At 35.2% G+C, this 19,520-nt stretch overlaps 1 protein-coding gene, 1 long non-coding RNA gene and 1 pseudogene across 3 annotated transcripts in view; 2 read left to right on the top strand and 1 right to left on the bottom strand.

Moving 5' to 3' along the window:
* The window catches only part of LOC149502331 (uncharacterized), a 134,286-nt gene that overhangs the window by 35,152 nt on the left and 79,614 nt on the right, over window positions 1-19,520 (top strand). The window lies entirely within an intron of this gene.
* Window positions 674-12,427, top strand: LOC114239767 (uncharacterized). The gene is given in 6 exon segments (XM_028170139.2): window positions 674-1,452; window positions 6,215-6,275; window positions 10,186-10,289; window positions 10,292-10,393; window positions 10,843-11,005; window positions 11,851-12,427. Coding segments are annotated over 6 exon segments (684 nt in total). The 5' UTR covers window positions 674-1,283; the 3' UTR covers window positions 11,936-12,427.
* On the bottom strand, window positions 12,266-18,687 carry Or-60 (olfactory receptor 60; annotated as a pseudogene). The gene is made up of 5 exons (XR_016323561.1): window positions 17,613-18,687; window positions 14,764-14,860; window positions 14,023-14,135; window positions 13,190-13,345; window positions 12,266-12,499 (listed from the first exon to the last, which is right to left on the bottom strand). The product of XR_016323561.1 is annotated as an olfactory receptor 60 (transcript).

The raw sequence follows: 19,520 nt of genomic DNA, 5'->3' as shown, positions 1-19,520 counted from the left end.
GCGAAAAGTATAGGCACAGTGTAGCTATGCTTAATTTTACTGTCTTGTATTTTTGTTCGGAGCAGCAGACAGACGCCTTGAAAAACGACCCTTAAAAAATATTTTTCTCGCTAGACATTGCTTTTCAACTCGCATTCTGGCGATTCGTGCTACCTGGCGCCTAGAGGGATCTCATCTCCCGGTAAACCCCATGGTCACCGCTAATCACGATATACCGTTATACGGTATTATATTTTTACATTCTTCACAAACAATACTTTGTTTTTACCTACGACTGGTCTTGAAACAGTACGAGAATGTAAAACAGAGCTCGTAAATAATGTGTTTGTACTCATCAAGATCATTAAAAATCAAAATGGTGACGACGATGGTGGTAGTGGTACTTTGCTGTACCTATGAGTAGAAATACTTATGATAGGCACGAAAGAAGCCTAGCTGTTATATTATAGCTGAATCAATAGCAACTATATGAGATAGTGCTTATCTAAGCTCACTTTCAATTGAAATGAAATGTTTATTGACCTCCGGGTTTTCTTTGCAAACTAGATATGTAGATAAATGGTATGTTTTAGTGATGTATTCGTGTCTTTAAAAGTGGAGAAATTAACGTGACCGGGTTTTCAACGGTAAGCATTAATATGTGAATCTAGCAGATGCAGCGTTGAGATGTTAGCGTTTCTCAGTTTCCTGCAGTCTTTAGTCTAAGGTGCACGTGCGCGCCGTACGCCCGCAACGCTTTCCCGCGAAAAAAAAACTGTTCTCTATAACGCACATTCAATTTTTTCAATAAAATCAAGTTATCATGCCTCATTTTTTTCTGGTCAAATTATTTCGTTTGTGTTTTCCATAGAGGAAAATCAGTGGAAAACAAGTGCAACATTTTGAAAATAGAACGTAGTATATTCAAGGTGGTGAGATATTTTTGGTAACAGGGCAGGATGCCAAACAAATATACTTATCTGTTAAAGTGATTATCATGATTCAATGAGCATTATTTGTAAACAGAAAAAGACAACGTGATTGATTTAAATACCCTATACATATATTATAATAAAACCCAAAATCATGATTGACTGATAACTACATAACTCAGCTAATTCTTTTAAATAGTACTATAATAAGGACAACGAACATATAATACGTGAAAAATTGCAAATTTAATCATAACACAAAAACATACGTAAACGAAGCACGTTTCTTAAAAAATATTTTTACTAATTGAAATATTAAATACTATCATTAGATAGAATCATTATTCTTACATTTAGTATGAGACAGTAATAATGAATGTGGACTTGGAGAAGTCAGACAGTGAGGCTGACCCTCAGCCTCAGAAAACGATTCGTGTCCCGACACGAAGGGGACCAGGACCTCCCAATAAATCATTAGCTTTAAGACTTTGGGAGCTTCTGCAGCCTCTTGCTAGATTATGGGGACTTATTACTGCAGTGGGTGAGTACTATCTACTCTTTCAGTTTAAGAAGCTATTCTAAGCTACTGATAATATATAATACTAGTTGTACCCGCCCGCTTCGCTGGGCATTTAAATTTAACATTATTATTTTTCACCCCCACAAACATTCTCATCATTAACGCCCCTGCAACTGGTGTAGGGAGTCTAACACTCATATAAATATTAGCCTATCCATTAAGTACGTGTATTTTCTACATGAATACCAAGTTTCAAGTCAATCGGATGCATGTTTTCTGTAGTTATAACGGAACATTCGTAAAAACCACTGTAGTATATTAGTATAGATTAGTATAGATACTACTGTTAAGGAGCAAGTGCAAGACAGGTTAAAGTGGAGACAACTTGTGAGGGCCCTATTTTCCAAGCGGCTACCCTAGGACAACAACAACAACTTATGATTACGACTTGATTAATATTGTTCTACACTAAATCTTAACTAATCTATTGAAATACGCATTAAGCTATAGTCGCTGTTTAAAAAAAAAGGTCTTAATTATTGTTATCCTTCACAGTTTTTAATTCAAGCATTGAAAGCACAAAGACTGGTTTTAAAACGTAGTTTATGCAACATCTTTAGCGATTACAATGATTAGATCGTGAAATGTAAGTAAATTAGATTGGTGATTGATTCAGCGCAGTCCCGGCGCATATTGTAGTTTTATTTTGGACATATGTACGTAAAACTCATACAATTCTATGTTTAGCCTTACCTAAATGCGTTCTGAATATATCGCGTCATTATTAACTTCATTTCGGTGCGACTGTTTCTCAGCCCACGTAGGTCCAAAGCTCAACATAGGCCTTCGAAGTTTTGTTCCACACGCACTCCCAAACGCCAGGTATTCTAGATGCCTCTTATCGATTGCAAGTTCAAAAAGAGAATCTATCAAACCATAATGGTTTCATTTTTCTAAAACCATCAATAGCGTGTAGTGTATTCATGAACACTCACGGTTGACTGCTTATTAACAAATTTTAATATATATTTCAGCGGTGTCTAATACCAAAGATCTGAAATATAATGTATCACAAATAATGTTGGTTAGTGGGTCTTATATGCTCATATCCCTTTTCTCTATCAATTAGAAGATACGGGTCTTAAGATACCGTCTTAAAAGGTCACCTGCCATCATAATTTCTTATCATATCTAAGTAATACCTTCCCACTACTTTCTATCCTGATTTGCCTGTCCAAAGTCGCGGAAGAATATTCACGCTTAGCATAAGATCAGTGAAATGTAATGTAAAACCTAATCATACAACTTAGATACGTATCGTACCGACATAGTAGGAAGAGTAATTGAGATTGATGTAATAAACATCATACAGCAGTAATTTAAGGAGTACATACGTATTTATAAAGTTATACTTGGGGAACCGTTTTTATTAGTATTTCTACGCAATTCAGTTTTGAATTTATTTCGTTTTTACACTTCTTGTATATTATTTTAGACTAGAATTAAAATTCATTTCATATAAAACCAATGCAGCGTCGCCATACCATGAATATTATAATAATAATTTGGAGTTAGATTTTCATACAGCATTAAGTTTTTTAACGTGCTTTTTTTTTTTTAAATGGCTGACGTAATGTTAATTATGACCTTGTATTTGTTTCAATGTATCACGACGCACCGTAATCATTTCTTGTCTTCCGCTAGTCAACAATGAAATGATAAGGAGGTGCTTATCTCAAGATCAAGACATCAACCGGCTTCTATAACTTTTTTGTAACAAATTGATCGTAAAAGTAAACAAAAATTAAAACATCTAAAATTTCCACGGACACGGTATGAACACTTAAATTATAAGATGCCCGGTGATTTCGTATTGAGCGATGTGATTATAGCGGGATTCAAATTCCATGAGCAGGTATAAATTGTTCGAAGAAACACTGCAACTGGCAGGTGTCCACTGTTAAGGATTTTTTTCCTACCTATGATTATAACCTTGAGAGGCTATATTAGCGTTACCCTAGCGTGTAGGTGACTACCCGATCCTGTAGACCGAATGGTAAACTGTCGACGTCGCCCAAAACACGTTATTACGGATCCTCCCGATCCATTAACGGTGCTTTTAGGTACCACAAGCACCGGTTACTTTCCTCGTCGAACATGTCGCTTGCGACGAAGGGCTCGACGAGCGAATTAACCCATAGACACAGCCCACTGAGTTTCTCGCCGGATCTTCTCAGTGGATCGCGTTTCCGATACGGTGGTAGATTCTGCGAAGCACTGCTCTTGATAGGGTCATTGTTGGCATCACTCCGGCTTGAGCCCCATGAGCTCACCTACTAGTTAAGGTTACGCGGAAATAGCCTCTAAAGGCTACAAGCTTAGGTTGGAAAAAAAATATGTGCAGGTGAGCTCTCGGGGCTCAAACCGGAGGTATTGCTAACACTGACCCTAACAGGAGCAGTGCTTCGCAGAATCTACCACCGGATTGGAAACGTGACCCACTGAGAAGATCCGGCGAGAAAGTCAATGGGGTGTTAGGGAATCATTGTGTAATATACAATGAAAGTGGTAAATTACGGCAAATTTTTGTAATAACTGGTGGTAGAGCATATTATCTCCCGTCACTTGTACATAAAAAAACTTTGCCTATTTCTACCGCCATGTAGTTGTGCGTTTTCTTTTGAAGTGTGATGCTGCCGTTATACCCCTTGAAGTCTTTGAAGTCTTAAGATCGGACAGTATCAGGTCATTGTCTGTGTAACAAACGTGTTTACTGGTCGGAGTGTTTAGCTCATATATGTGTTACATTTAAACATATAAAAGTAATTTTCTATGGTTTCGGGGGTCGTAGATATAATTAAAACAACTTTTACGGTTTAATCTCGCGTTTTTTATTGTTATTATATCGTTTCCTACGTTACGAAAGCTTACAATTTTTGTGGTCGGGGATGACCGTGACGAAAGATTAGTTTTAATTTTGTATACACTATTTATTATTATATGTATTTCTGGTCCTATAGTACATACCTAAAATGTGCTTTTCTCTCAAGGGTCGCAAGGCTGGCAGCGACAGTCAAGTTTCTGATGTTGTACACTTATTGTTTTAATTTACGTAAATTAATTATTGGTTACGGTAATTTAGTCATTCAGATTATTTTGCAATTCTATGCTGTTCTATATTAAATATCTTTCATAATTCCATAACTCTGCTTCTTCCAAAAAACAACAATAAAATTGAAATGACGCACGAAAGCTATGTTGTATAGAAATTAAAATTATGTATCTTGGAGTCGTTTAATTTCCAATCCTAATAAATGGTACTTCTGGTGGTCTTACTAACAAATCTAATTTTTATAATTAAATATGCAATTTCGAAAAGGACACATCTCTGAAAATGTAAAATGTTCAGGAAATGAAAAAAAATGATTTTTTCTAAAGCAGTGTAAAATTAAAAATATTAACTTTTGAGATCTATTTTAGTGTTAATTAGCAATTGAAAATTACTGGAATTATTATAAAATGGGTGTACGTAAGTCTCAAAACTACATGTATATGAAAAAATGTATTTGACAAAATATGCGACATGTGCCCTTTTCGAAATTATTGCCAATTATATCTGCAATTTTACATGTTTTAGTTTAATAGGAATCGTATTAAAAAGTGAGATGACGTATATTCATTCCCAGTGCCAACGCACACAGAGAGCAAATACGGTCGCGTCGATTTTAATCTACATTCCACAAAAACATTCCGGCGTGCTTTCCCTGACTGCGGTCTGAGATTTGCATGTTTTTCACGTACCTACCGAAAAGGGTTTGCGAAATTTTTACTTTACATGTTTCTACGTACGACTGTTATATACAAATCGAACACACACTCGAAACTTTTTGCGACCACTGTACTGTACCGGTGTAAATTTTAAACACGCACGTCACTTTGAGTAATATCGACATTTAATTAACAAAATTTCCCGGAAAGCACAATGTGATTTAGTATGGATTCGTTGATTAGAAACGTGAGTTCGATACACTATCACTTAAACTGCTATGGATTCAGAAGCGAAATAACTTAATGAGTTTTTGCGTCACATCGCAAAAAACAGATAAAACCGTTTGATTATAGCCCCCAAAAAACAAAACGTAACATTTTTTAGGGTAAGCAGCATAATTTTTTTTTACGTTCTAGTAAAATTGGCATAGGATTTTTAATCATTGTTTACATCTCTTGCAAAAGTAGACGTAGAATATGGCTCGCCTTATAGAAAGTGGTTACCAATGGTAGTGGTGTGGCTACGCCGCTACTTATTATTATAAACTGCATATATCGCCTTTTCGTATTAAAAGTGTACAGTTTCCAAAAATATTCGAAATTGAGTTAATATTCGTAAACATTTGGTATCACCAGTATTTTTCTCATAAATAATGTCAAAAGAGCGTAGTTTAGTTTTACGTTTTTTTAGTTTACCTATATTTTGATTACTATTATCAAAATTAATACATAATTTTATCTTACTTTAAAAGACAGATAATGTAACTGGTAAAAAATTAAAAATTAATGTTGCAAATATGATTAATATTAAAAATATTACATGTTATACCTTTAAAACACTCCTGTAAAATTAAGAAGTTTTGAAATTATACAGTTTCAATGCGAGAAGACGATATACAATATACTGTAAGTTAATTTAATAACAAAATAATCGAACGAAATATGATTTAAAAAAATATCTCGTCGATTTAACGAATCAAATTGAACTATTTATAAAATTTTACATTATTTTCAGTGATGAGCGGAGCCGGTTCTGAACTGCTTGTCCTTCAATTCGAGGTTGCGCCGGCACTGCTGTAAGTCCGTCATTTAATATTAAACTATCATTTACGGCATCGCGTAATAAACGCGTCTTTGCTGAAAGCTAAAAGTTTTTTGTAGAGTTTTCGCTAATTTTTTATAAACTCATGAGACTTGTTATATCACCTTTACCTAACCCATATTTTCTTTAATTTGAAAAACAAGCTTTGAATCAAATTGAAATTGAACTCTCGTTATGTATACGGTTGGCAGCGGCTTGGCTCTGCCCCTGGCATTGCTGAAGTCCATGGGCGACGGTAACCACTCACCATCAGGTGGGCCGTATGCTCGTCTGCCTACAAGGGCAATAAAGAAAAAAAAATCCCCTTTGAAACTGTTCTAGATGCTTTTGGGCAGCGAAACTCAGATACTATAATTCGAGATGAGACCGTATCAGTTTTAAGTCTTCTTTGTTTTGGAACGAAACGAGATACATAATTTTATCACAGGATGTTGTTCCACTTATATGTGGAAGTAATATCGGACTTACGTCCGTAGATTACGAAGGCGCCTGTTCCATTAACATATTGAAACTCATTTATTAAGCCATTTGTATGCAAGATCGAATTCAAACTTCTGTAATACTCCGGGAACGCTTGAAGTTAACGCTATAAATAAAATAGTTTCAATTAACGTATTTGCTTAATTAAGGTTTTTATTAAATTCTATTAATGATTTATTATCACGGCACGTTGATGCTATTTTGTTTTTGCTTATTAAAGGCTCTTTATCTGTATATCAGATTCCATGAATTAAGAGGATAAATAAAAAGTAAAATTTGCGGTATAAATATTCATTCGATGGCTTCTAAAATTGATGAATTGAATGAATTGCCAATGTTATGTACGCCATTATTGTCAAATGCATCAGGCCATAAATTAAATAGTTTAAGTTATTTTCAATGTTAAATGTTTGTGATGTGGCAGTACTTTTTTTAAATAAACAATTAAAGTCATGAAACACTAGTTTGATGACTTTTTTGGTAATAACTCAGGGTAACTATATAGTAGTAGTTAGGCGTGTAATGACGTTAAAGCGAATTATATGACGTCATCCCCTCTGCTAATATTTTGAAACTACGTTGTTCCAAGGTCTCTACGCATGTACGTTTAAGAATTCCTGTAAATTACTATAACTTTTGTCTAAAGAAAATACAAGGCAATTGGCAAATACACCAAAGGTCAAACTATTGTTAGTTTGTCGATAACAACACAACATACACAATAAGATGTTTGCTGTAAGTACATTACATACCTGTACTATGGCTAAAAGTTGTCGTTAAATATTCATTGATTCGAAATGATCTGAATATCCTTGTTCGTCTATTAAATCAGTTTCAGTAATAAAACGAAATAACTAACAATCAAATGTTATTATAAAAAAAATATCTATATTTAGATACAAAAATTCTTATTTCCCATGCCATTATACCGGGTAGAAGAAAACGTACTGAGTACAGAAATACATTCCAATAATAATGGGTTACGAACGACGATGAAGGATTAACTTCGTGTAATAAAAATCAAAACCGCTAAATCTAATTAATTACCACTGCTAAAATATTAAAATTTTGTTCGGATAAATTTATTATAAGGCCTTCCTTTTCTTTTTCTTAGTTCTTCTTGGTTTTTGAGGCTTGCCTTGGTTTTGTGTTAATTATAATTGATTCAGGTTTTAAATTTTATATCTACTTTTTTTGTATTTATGTTTTGTTTGATGTGATACTTTATTCTTAATTTATATTAGCGTAGCTGTATTTCTATGAACGCTATTTTATCCAATAAAGAATACGCGTGCTAAGAACTGTTTATTAGTCTTTTTAACGACACTTGTATTGTGTAAATCTTTTATTAGCAAGACTAATAAATAAATAAAACCTCGGCATGCAAGAACGTAGCCTTTTGATTTAGGCCCCGATAACACAAACATTTTTGAATAGTTTTGTTTGCATATTATGTTTTCTTTTAATTTCTAAGGGCATTAAAATAAATTGGTTGCCAACTTAATAAAATACCGTGGCGCATAAGATCACCGATATCATTGACTAATAATACTTAGTCTGGCCATAAATACCGTTACAATAAAAAATAAAAAAAAATCTATTGCAAATAACATTTATTACTTTTACAGTGTGTTAGTTTAATACATAAATATAAAACAATTTAAAGTATAAAAAGCTTATTCGAAGTGGTCTCCATTAATACTCCTGCAATACAGTCCTTTAAACGTTGAGGCCAGTTATCAGTAGAAGCACGCACTCTTTCCATGGGAAATTTTTTCACTGCCAATCGTACGGATTGTTTTAGAGACTCCAAATTATCATGGCGTTTAGAGCAAGCCGTACTCTCTAAAACTGACCATAAATCATAATCCAGCGGATTAAGATCGGGACTAGACGACGGCCAGTCTTCAGCTCTGATGAATACCGAAACGTTCGTTTCCAACCAAGACTGCGTAGACCGAGCTTTATGACCTGGCGCCGAGTCTTGCTGGAAGGACCATTCTTGATTATTGAACATGGTGTTGTTAAGGGGCTTCACTACCTTCTCAAGAATGGTATCTTGATATACTTGTGCCGATGTTTTGATACCTTTTTCACATAAGTATGGCCCAGTCACTCCTTCATAGCTAATACCCCACCAAACCATCACTGAAGTCGGATAGTGGCCACGTTGCACTCTGTCGACTAATTAGGAAGCTTCCTTAGAGCTTTGAGCATAAATACGGTCATTTTGTTTGTTAAAATGTTTCTCAGTTGTAAAAATTTTCTCATCCGTTTACAAAATTTTTCTATACCCTCCCTTTGCGTACCGCTTCAGTAGTTGTTTCGATTTTGTCACCCTATTCTCTTTTAAATTATCAGTTAAGAAATTACCAGTACGTCTCTTATAGGCTGCAAGTCATAAGTCATCTTTTAAAATACGCGACATGGTTCTAGGTGCTATCGTCATCTCCCGAGATAAAATCTTTTGCTTTCGGACAGGATTTCTTCGAATTATTTCCCTTACTGCTTTGACCACCTTTTTCGTACGAGCACTACGTAGACGGCCAGATCTTTTTCTGTCACAAACAGAGGAGGTCTCATTGCACCTATTAATAGCCCGGTACACAAACATTTTACTAATACCAAGCGTATGGAGAGTTTTAAAAATTGCATTTGGCTCCATACCTACTTTGTGGAATGCAATCACAGCGATTCGGTTCTCTTTATCACCCCACTCCATTTTAATATCGCAAAATATTGTACAATGTATTGGCGCCAAAATGATAAAACTCAATGAGCAATCCTAAAAAATGACAGATTCCAAATTCATTCATTCATTTTTGTTTATTTTTAATTGTAACAGTATTTATGGCCGACTAAGTATATTATTAAGTAGTTCAAAAACAAAAAATTGATAGAAATATCATACCGAGCTAAAAATGAATTACAACTTTTTTAAGCTACTGATATTGGCGAGGTATATTAGGGTGAAGATATAAACTTTTTAGTATTGTTATTGTTCCTTGATGCGGATTCAAATTCTTATGTTAATCGAACTCTTTGAAGTCGAAAATAACGTTCAAATTTTTCAACATAACATTACAACTTAATACAAACTAAACTAATAAAAGCCTGTTCAAGATTAAAAAAAGTTTTCATTTATATTTCAACATATAAATACTATATTATATATATTATAACAGTTTGTTTAAAAAAATAGTTTTCATAAGTGTATATAATTACGACATTGTTTTTCGCATGTAAAGTTATTCAATTGACATAATGCACAAAATTTTAGCAAATGGTCGCTGTTTCGATGCTAGAAAAATGTATACGTTTTCTTTGTATTTTAAATTACTGTTCTCAAGAAACCAAGCTCTATTTATGAAACAAGGTAAGTCAATTATTTCCTTGTATTCCAGGGTAGGTGCGGCGACCGTCCTGATCCTTGAAACGATGTGGGTAGCCGCCCTATTCGTGGACTTACTGTGTCGACGCGGCGAATATACGATGGGCCTTAGGTGTTGGATTTCATGCGTTGGTCGTGCGGTCGAGCACGGGCGCCATTTTACGCTTGCGTTGCTACAGCACTGCTGTTCGCCAATCTAACTTTACTGTCTACAGTAGCAGGTCAGTATTTTTTTCCTTTATTTTTTTTAATGTCAAAAAAAAAAAGGTTAGTCTCCTTTTCGCCTTCGATCTGTTTTATCATAGGTATTACACAGTTTTTTTTCTTCGATTTCCGCGAGTGTTAATTTCGAGTTTAATCAAGCGTTTGTTGTTTATTGTATAGTTAAGTGGATGAGCTCACAGCCCACCTGGTGTTAAGTGGCTGTTGAAGCCCATAGACACCTACAATGTAAATGCCGCCATCAACCTTGAGATATGAGTTCTAAGGTCTCAGTATAGTTACAAAGGCTGCCGCACCCTTCAAACCGAAACGGATTACTGCTTCACGGCAGAAATAGGCACAGTGATGGTACCTACCCGCGCGGACTCACAAGAGGTCCTACCACCAGTAACAATGGTTGGTAGATAAATTTTGTGAGATTAAAAGCTTTCTTTAAATTCGTTTCTAGGTGGGATGCTATTAGTATTAGCAGCTTTACGTGCTGCGGTGCCGTTTTCGCCGTACGCGACCCACGGGCCGCATTCGCCCAGAGCCGGTAGTTCACTGCTGAGCCAACACGACTCGCCACTTCCAGACGTGTTCTATAACGCAGCGCATACCGGCGAAGACAGGTTCGTATCGAAAACATAAAACTACTGGTGGTAGGACCTCTTGTGAGTCCGCGCGGGTAGGGACCACCGCCCTGCCTATTTCTGCCGTGAAGCAGTAACGCGTTTCGGTTTGAAGGGTGGGGCAGCCCTTGTAACTATACTGAGATCTTAGAACTTACATCTCAAGGTGGGTGGCGCATTTTACGTTGTAGATGTCCATGGGCTCCAGTAACCACTTAACACCAGGTGGGCTGTGAGCACGTCCACCCATCTAAGCAATAAAAAAAAAAGTTAATGTCTTCTTCTTGCATTCGTTTCATTGTCATCAACGTTGTCATATTTTATTTATCGTACGTAGTTTGTTTCAAATTTGTTAGAAAACAAATCGTGTTCAATAGTTGTACATTAGTATGTAACCTTCTGAGTTTTTCTCTGGATCTTCCACGCGATTCCGATCCGGTGGTAGTATTTGCAGTAGGCAGCGGCTTGGCTCTGCTCCTGGCATTGCTGAAGTCCATGGGCGACGGTAACCACTTACCATCAGGTGGGTCGTACGCTCGTCTGCCTACAAAGGCAATAAAAAATAAAAAATAAAAAAAAAGAATAAAAAAAAAATTCTGCGAAGCACTGCTCTTATTAGGGTCAGTGTTAGAAATTCTCTCAGGTCGAGTTCAGATGCTCAGCTATCGGTCGAAGATTAGTTAGAATAGCTCCTTAGGTTACAAACGACTATAATAGGTAAAATGCTACGTATGTATGTATATATGTATATATTTTAAAATGTGTATCTTTATCTCTGTGTTTCTAGACGGTATAGTGAAAAGAACAGTGGGAATGTGTAATTATAGTGTCTATTTATTTTTCAGGAGCGAAGAAATGACCGTTCTCAGCATTAAAACAACTGAAAGGTCCCGTTCGACAACTCCCAAACCTCCTCTTTTAGAACTCTGATTGCGATTATACAATTAATTTTGATATTAATTCGTTAAAACAAACAAAAAAAAACGCAGAACAAAAAGACGCTTACTAATAACAATTGAGATTGTGTATTGTTTATCTTATCTAACGGTTATTGTTTAAGCTATATGTATATGAATTGAGAACAATACATACAACATATTTACTAGAAAGTATTTCTAGGAAACATTGAGTAATTTATGTTAATGAAATAGTTTTAAACATGAAATGCATTGAAATTGTTATTGCCAAAAAACAATTGGAACTAGGTCATCAAGTTAGATCACAGAACTCTGATCGTCAGAGGAAAAAAAAAAATACAACTTATATTAGTCAGTAAGGGTATTACTAAAATAACGTAGTTTTTTATTTAAATTATTATATCTATATAAATTATCTGTGATAGACTAGATTTCTATATTGTAGATAAGCGATTTAGAAGAAATAAAAACTGGTGAAGACATTACAATAAAAAAATTGTGCCCATTGAGTTGTTTGATTTACTCAGCCTTGTTTCTGACTAAGAACTGCGTAATACGAATAAGCTGCTTTCAGGATCTGTGAACGTTTTTTTTTAAATTAAATTGATACATAAATAAGATTTTCATTTTAAATTAATTAATTAAATAAGCAAATAACAGACCTACTGGTGGTAGGTATTTACTGGTGGTAGGACCTTTTGTGAGTCCGCACGGGTAGGTACCACCACCCTGCCTATTTCTGCCGTGAAGCAGTAATTCGTTTCGGTTTGAAGGGCGGGGCAGTCGTTGTAATTATACTTGAGACCTTAGAACTTATATCTCAAGGTGGGTGGCGCATTTACGTTTTTTAGATGTCTATGAGTTCCAGTAACCACTTAACACCAGTTGGGCTGTGAGCTCGTCCACCTATCTAAGCAATAAAAAATAAAAATAAAAAAAAACCTAACTAGACGAATGTCTTTACATAGTTCCCCCAAAGCTAACCATTTGTCGGACGTCACTATTTAAATTAAAAACTAAGCAAGAAAGCTGTTATTAATTTAATTGCTGTTTAATGCTGGCGAGATATTGCAAGTTCAGCTACAATGTAAGAATTTATAAATAAAATTAAAATAACAAGCTGTCAGCAAAAATGAAACTCGAACAACGGAAAAGGCGGTTTTAGCTGTTAAAATAAAATGAAAAACTGGCTTGCTATTGAAGTAACGTCCAGACTGTTCTATGCTATATGTAAAGTAATAGACAGTAAATAAAACAAACAGTGTACCGAGAGAAAGCAAGTGTTGTCGATATAGGCGAATCCAGCAGCTGTAAGGTGCAAAGGACGTTGGGCACGCATCATCGTCACCAAGAGAAGGCGTCGCAGTCTCACTGGCATCTTCTCCCATTTACTTTCCATTACTGCATCCGCGATTCTCTCAGCCTGCACATTTCAGACTAACATAACATAAAATATCATAAGTCACACTGAAAATGGTGACCTACATGAATAGAACGCTAATTAATTCAATATATCAAACAATATAATACAATGATGTAATTCACTTAAAGCCTAAAACATGGCTATGTCTTACTTAAAAGGCTAATGAAATTGTGGTGTTTGATTAAGAAAAAAAAACTTGATTTACTTATAGGGGGCTACGCAGCTATGGCCGATTTTATAAAATAAAAAGAAAGGCCTTTTGTACTCTACTTTAAGAAGGTAGGTGTTTTCATTAAATTATAATGGTAGGCGGCGGCTTGAGTCTGCCCCTGGCATTGTTGACGTCCATGGGCGACGGTCACCACTCGCCATCAGGTGGCCGTATGCTCGTCTGCCTAGAAAATCAATAAAAATTAAAAATTAAAATGAACTACAAATAAATAATATTGTGATAGGATTGTATGACTCGATAAGCCATCCAAACAACCCACAGGCATACTTGTTTTATGAGACAAATAAAATCAAATTAGCATTCCAATTCTTGCAACTCAGCGGGAGCCTTATCACCTGGTGATGTTGGGATAAAAAGGAACAAATCTATAATGAATGTGGACTTAGCAAATAAAACGTTAAGAGCTGTAGTCAGACAATGTAATGTGTAGAGAGAAAAAACATACTTGTATAGTCAGTTCATTGCCAGTGAAACATTGTATGGCCAACTGTATGACCATAGCGAAAAGAAAGCCAAAGATGTGACAAGCCTGACCGATTTGAAACTGGATGCGTCTTGCTGTGAAATAGAATCATTAAATATCATTTGTTTGATAGTAGATATTAAATTGATAAAATTATGTTTTCGCGAGTCGTAGACTTAATTAAAAGTACTTTTACGGTTTAATCTCTCGTTTATTATTATCATAATATTAAATCTGGCGTTTCGTATACTTTACACTTATCGTGCTTCGGGGGGAAAAGGCGTTATTCATCGACATTTTAATGTCGTATTAATTACCGTTTATTTTTCCATTAAATTGTTTGACTTTTATGTTTCATTTCACACAGAAAAAGCTAGTTGGATCTTGAGACCTGGCAGCTTACTTGAAATAATAAATGCGAGATTAAGTCGTACAACTGATTTTCGGGCGTCTTGTCAGTCCGCACGAGTTGGTACTATAAAGCGTTTCGGCGTGAATGTCTCAAAGTGGGTGGCGGCTGTTACATTTTTGATGGCAATGGGCTCCGGTAATCATTCAGCACGAGGGGAGCCGTGCGCTCGTTCATCCGTCTAAGCAATAAGAAAAAAATAGTTTTATTTAAATTGATAAAATTTTAACTTCTAAGAAAAAAAAAACCTAATAATGCAATTCAGAATCTAATTATTTAGGTGGCGCGAGGTAGCATTAATACACATTTCTTACCGAAACTTGAACCATTACCACGCAGATGCCGGCCATACTAGACAAAAGTTGCGTCATGAAACCGTATGAATAGGTTTTGGAGAATTTCTCCACACATCTAAAATAAATAAACCCATTGAATGTACGTATATACAGTGTTTGACTTTAATGAGTGTACTTCAGAATCAATTATTGTTGTATCAACAATATAATTGCGTTCAATGTCAGCTGGTTAAATGTGATTAATGTTTGATATGAACCAAAGTTGATGAAAATTGTTGTTTCATTCCAATCATTTTATGATTTTAAAGTACAAATAGATGATATTCCTTCATAAAATCTATTTAAACGAGAAGATATGTATTACCTGTTATGTTTTACAATTAATTGTAAATTATTAAACACGTACTGGTATTTTGAATGGAATAGAATATTTATGCATTACTCATTATAAATAGATGATTTTTTTATTCAAAGGTGAATATGAAACGGCCTGTATTATGTTGACCTAAGTGGAAAAAAGGCAAAAGGAGTGACAATATTGAAGTCGTAATCCTGAGATATTACAGGTTGTCATAACCACACAACTCCACCCCTTATTGCCTGCGTATTGGCTGTGAATTGACATTTTTTGCGCTACAGGATACGTCCTATCATTTCCCGCACCTGTCGATTGAATACTTGAATACGTTTTAGTAACGGGAAATGTAAATGAAAGCCTATTATATTACTGACTAATATTATTCTAACTTGAGGCATAGCAACATTCGAATGGTTAATTACTAAATAATTTTATTCGACTTTATGCCGTTAATTAAAATACGTTACCGTACGTTAATTGCGTTTTACGTATTTTGTGAATGACTTACTTTCCAGTCAGTGAAACATAGCGAGACAATAGTTATTTTTAAAGTATTTTGGCTCGTAGCCCAGTTCTATTTGGCCTGTACAACTAATTTCACTGTCCTTTATGGCCATACAGGAATCTTAGTTATTCCAAGTCAGAATTTACTAACAAAAAGTTTCATTGCTTTCTTGTACTTAGTAAATCAACAAAAAGCTTCAAATTTCATATGAACGCATTTTGAATCTTCATTCTCATTATATTATGAAATAATACCTGTGTTTGTAATTTGGTTTTCAGTAAATGTATGAGTATTGCATCGCAGTAACTTTTACCCGTACATCCTTCCTCGCTGTTTATACACAGATGAAAACGTCAGAGCTGAATACAACATGAGCATTTTGAGTTGTGTTAGGCGTTTAGATACCTTTGTTCGTAGACTTATACTTTGAATACAAAAGAGAACAATACTCCCCCCGTTTAATTTAATATGTATGACGAAACGTCACGAGACTGAATAAAACGAACAATGTACGGAGATTATGTTTTACCTTATTTTTCACGTTGTCCGTGAATACTTTTAGAACATCAAAGGATAAATATACCAAACAAACAAGTTAAAGTCATTTTGAGATTATGATTATATTATATTAAGATGAGGATTAAAACGTTAATTATCTTAGTTTCATGATTATTTAAAATCGATAAATTGGTTTGATTTGAATTTAAATCTTGAAAGACGGGTATGTGGATGGTCGATATTATGGCCTTATTTTTAATTTTTATAGGATATGCAGGTGTAGGAGCACGAGCTCCCGGATGTCTCACCCTTCAGACCGGTCCGCATGATAGCTCCGCAGCAAAAATATACTGAGTAGTTGTTATCTACTCGTGCGGGCTTACAATGCGCCCTACCGGTCGTAAATTAACAAATTCTACGATTTTGATTTTTATTATAATAATAATAATAAACATTTATTCCAAACATAAATTAAGTACAAAAAATATAAAAAAAGATAACAAAATAGTGAGGCTTGGAAACGGTTACCGGCTCAGCAATGCCTAACAGTAACGAAACAATCGGTACTGCGGCGCTGATCTTCCGCCGGTACGTGCGGAGTGACGCGCACACCAGCATCAGACCGACCAATACACAAAATTGTAAAATATATTAAAAAATAAAAAGAACATGAATTAAAAAAAAATGTTATGAAGAGGACAACAAAATGACATTATTAAATTAATTAAATAAAAATTGCAGTTGCAAAGCACAATTAATTATAGTACGGAGTAATTATATTTGATATTTTCGAATTTTTCGAATTCGATTTATTAAACGATGACATTCATACATCGTGGACGTCTTTTGTGAAGAAGCTTTCTATATGTATACTAGCTGACTCGGCAGACTTCGTAGTGTCTCAATCGATAAATAAAAGACCCAAACTTTTGTATAAAATAAACTTAAAACAAACAAAAGGAATCCGTCCGACGGGGGACATATCAACGGGAAAACAAAAATTTGATTTTTATTTAATTCCGAGCATTTTCATATTTATCTACCTTTTAAACCTTCTCTGGACTTCCACAAATAATTCAAGATCAAAATTAGAGAAATCGGTCCAGCCGTTCTCGAGTTTTAGCAAGACTATACTGAGACCTTACAACTTACATCTCAAGGTGGGTGGCGCATTTACGTCGTAGATGTCTATGGGCTCCAGTAACCAATTAACACCAGGTGGGCTGTGAGCTCGTCCAACCATCTAAGCAATAAAAAAAAAAACTAACTAACGTACAGCAATTCATTTTTATATATAGAGATATGTACTCGTATGACATTCATTCATCGTGGACGTCTTTCATGGCTTTTTATATTTATATTCTTACGAAAATTGGTACCTGCCTGTGTGATTTGAACATTGGCATTGCTTCATCGCTAGATACGAGTGCATAAGGCGTTTTATCCTTTAGGTCACGACCGCCTAAAAACCTTTTACTTTTATAATTGGATACTGTTAAGACTCACCCAATTAGAAGCTGGTGCTGCCGAATACAACTTAACAGTGTACTCTCTAATACAGATTCAATATGCTCTTTTGAATAGAATGATTCAAGAAATATCTGGTTATTTTCTTCGTTTCTATTAGTGTTCTCTAAAAGAACGCCACTTTGTAAAGCCCCTTCAGAAAGAGTGATCATTGTTCGATCGTAAGCGGTTACGATTGCTTCTCTTAGTATCGCAAACTGAGTACTCATATGCAGAATAACAGACGCGATAAAGGTATCTATAGTCATTACAATATGGCCAGTCCACAACAAGCCCATTGTTTCGAGAATGAATGTCAGAATGTAGTATTTATCTTCCTGATACGGCCACGGTATGAAAATCGGTTGCGGTAATGTTCTTAAGGGCTTAGATGTCGTCTCATTTAAATTCTTTACGATGTCTTTCCAACGAAGATCCTGTACGATACCGTAAATATTTGCGTTTCCTATCGTCACCCAACCAAAGAAAAGGAAAGCTGCAGTAAAAATTCGCGAAATTCTGACCGTCGCGCGAATTTTGTCATCATTTTGATAATATCTATATATATCTATTTCAATGGTGCGGACGATGTCTTGAATTTCTTCATTTCGAAAATAAAATATGTAAAGTTTGATCAATGTCAGGTCGTGAGTAATGACAAACGAGAGACTGAACATAAATCGATCCATATCTTTCTCACCGACAAAAGGATCTATTGTTTCTAGTCCCACAAAACCGACCACCCAAACCAGCTGTGTCAAAATAGAATAGTACAAGTATAGGCCGGGATAATTCCTAGTTTTATTTTCGTGGGGATGATGCCACCACCCTAAACCAAGAAATCGTAAGAGAATAAAATGTATCGCAAAATATCTGCAGGGTCGTACCATGTTGATCGAACGAATGAACTGGCAGTATTAAATTGAAATATTACGATGTTAGCCATTTTAGGCTTTTAAGTGATTTTCCAGTAGCGGGCGTGATTGACGCCGTAATTTGTAATTGTTTATTAATAACCGTTGTGTTTAATTTAGTGATACGGTGTGTTCTCATTTACAGAAACAACCATAACAGCTCATGAAAGCTTACGAAGAACGGGTTTTTTTTTTATTGCTTAGATGTGTGGACGAGCTCACAACCCACCTGGTGTTAAGTGGTTACTGGAGCCCATAGACATCTACAGCGTAAATGCGCCACACACCTTGAGATATAAGTTCTAAGATCTCAGTATAGTTACAACGGCTGCCCCACCCTTCAAACCGAAACGCATTATTGCTTCACGGCAGAAATAGGCGGGGCGGTGGTACCTACCCGTGCGGACTCACAAGAGGTCCTACCACCAGTAAAAATGTGTGTATGATTGTTTGAGTATGTGTGTGTATGGGCATGTGAATCTGAAGTTTATCATATTGCATTTTGCATTATTATATTTTAATTTGGTGTGAAATACAGTTTACTCCGTACTTGTTTAGAGAATAAATTAACTGATTTATCTAAATTTAAAACTATCGCGTGATTCCTCTTGTGTGATCTTTCTCTAAATTAGTTTTCTTAGAGACAACAACGAGTCTGAATTGTTTATTTCTTAATATGATATTTCCAGTTTTGTCTTGACGTTTTCCGCTTCTTTAATGTCTAAATTTAAGTACATTTTAATGGAACTAAAAGAGATTTATTTATCATAATTCCGAATTCCGAGTATGAACACGTTAACCGCTCACGGAAAAGTCACGAATATCTTCAAGAGGCACTTACTGAAATTGTGCTTCCTACGGTGTTGAGATCAAAAGATGCGAGCTTGATACAGACATATATACGAGTAAGGACGTTGAAAATGAGCTTGTTTTTTTAAGAAGGTATGTGGGTATGTTAGTGTTTATAAAGCCACTGATTATGAAAAAAAATTTA

This window comes from Bombyx mandarina, chromosome 09 (genome assembly GCF_030267445.1).
Source record: "Bombyx mandarina strain Sakado chromosome 09, ASM3026744v2".
Taxonomy (NCBI): Eukaryota; Metazoa; Arthropoda; class Insecta; order Lepidoptera; family Bombycidae; genus Bombyx; species Bombyx mandarina.
Note: the sequence above shows the minus strand (reverse complement) of the source record. Positions and strands in the feature narration are given on the sequence as shown.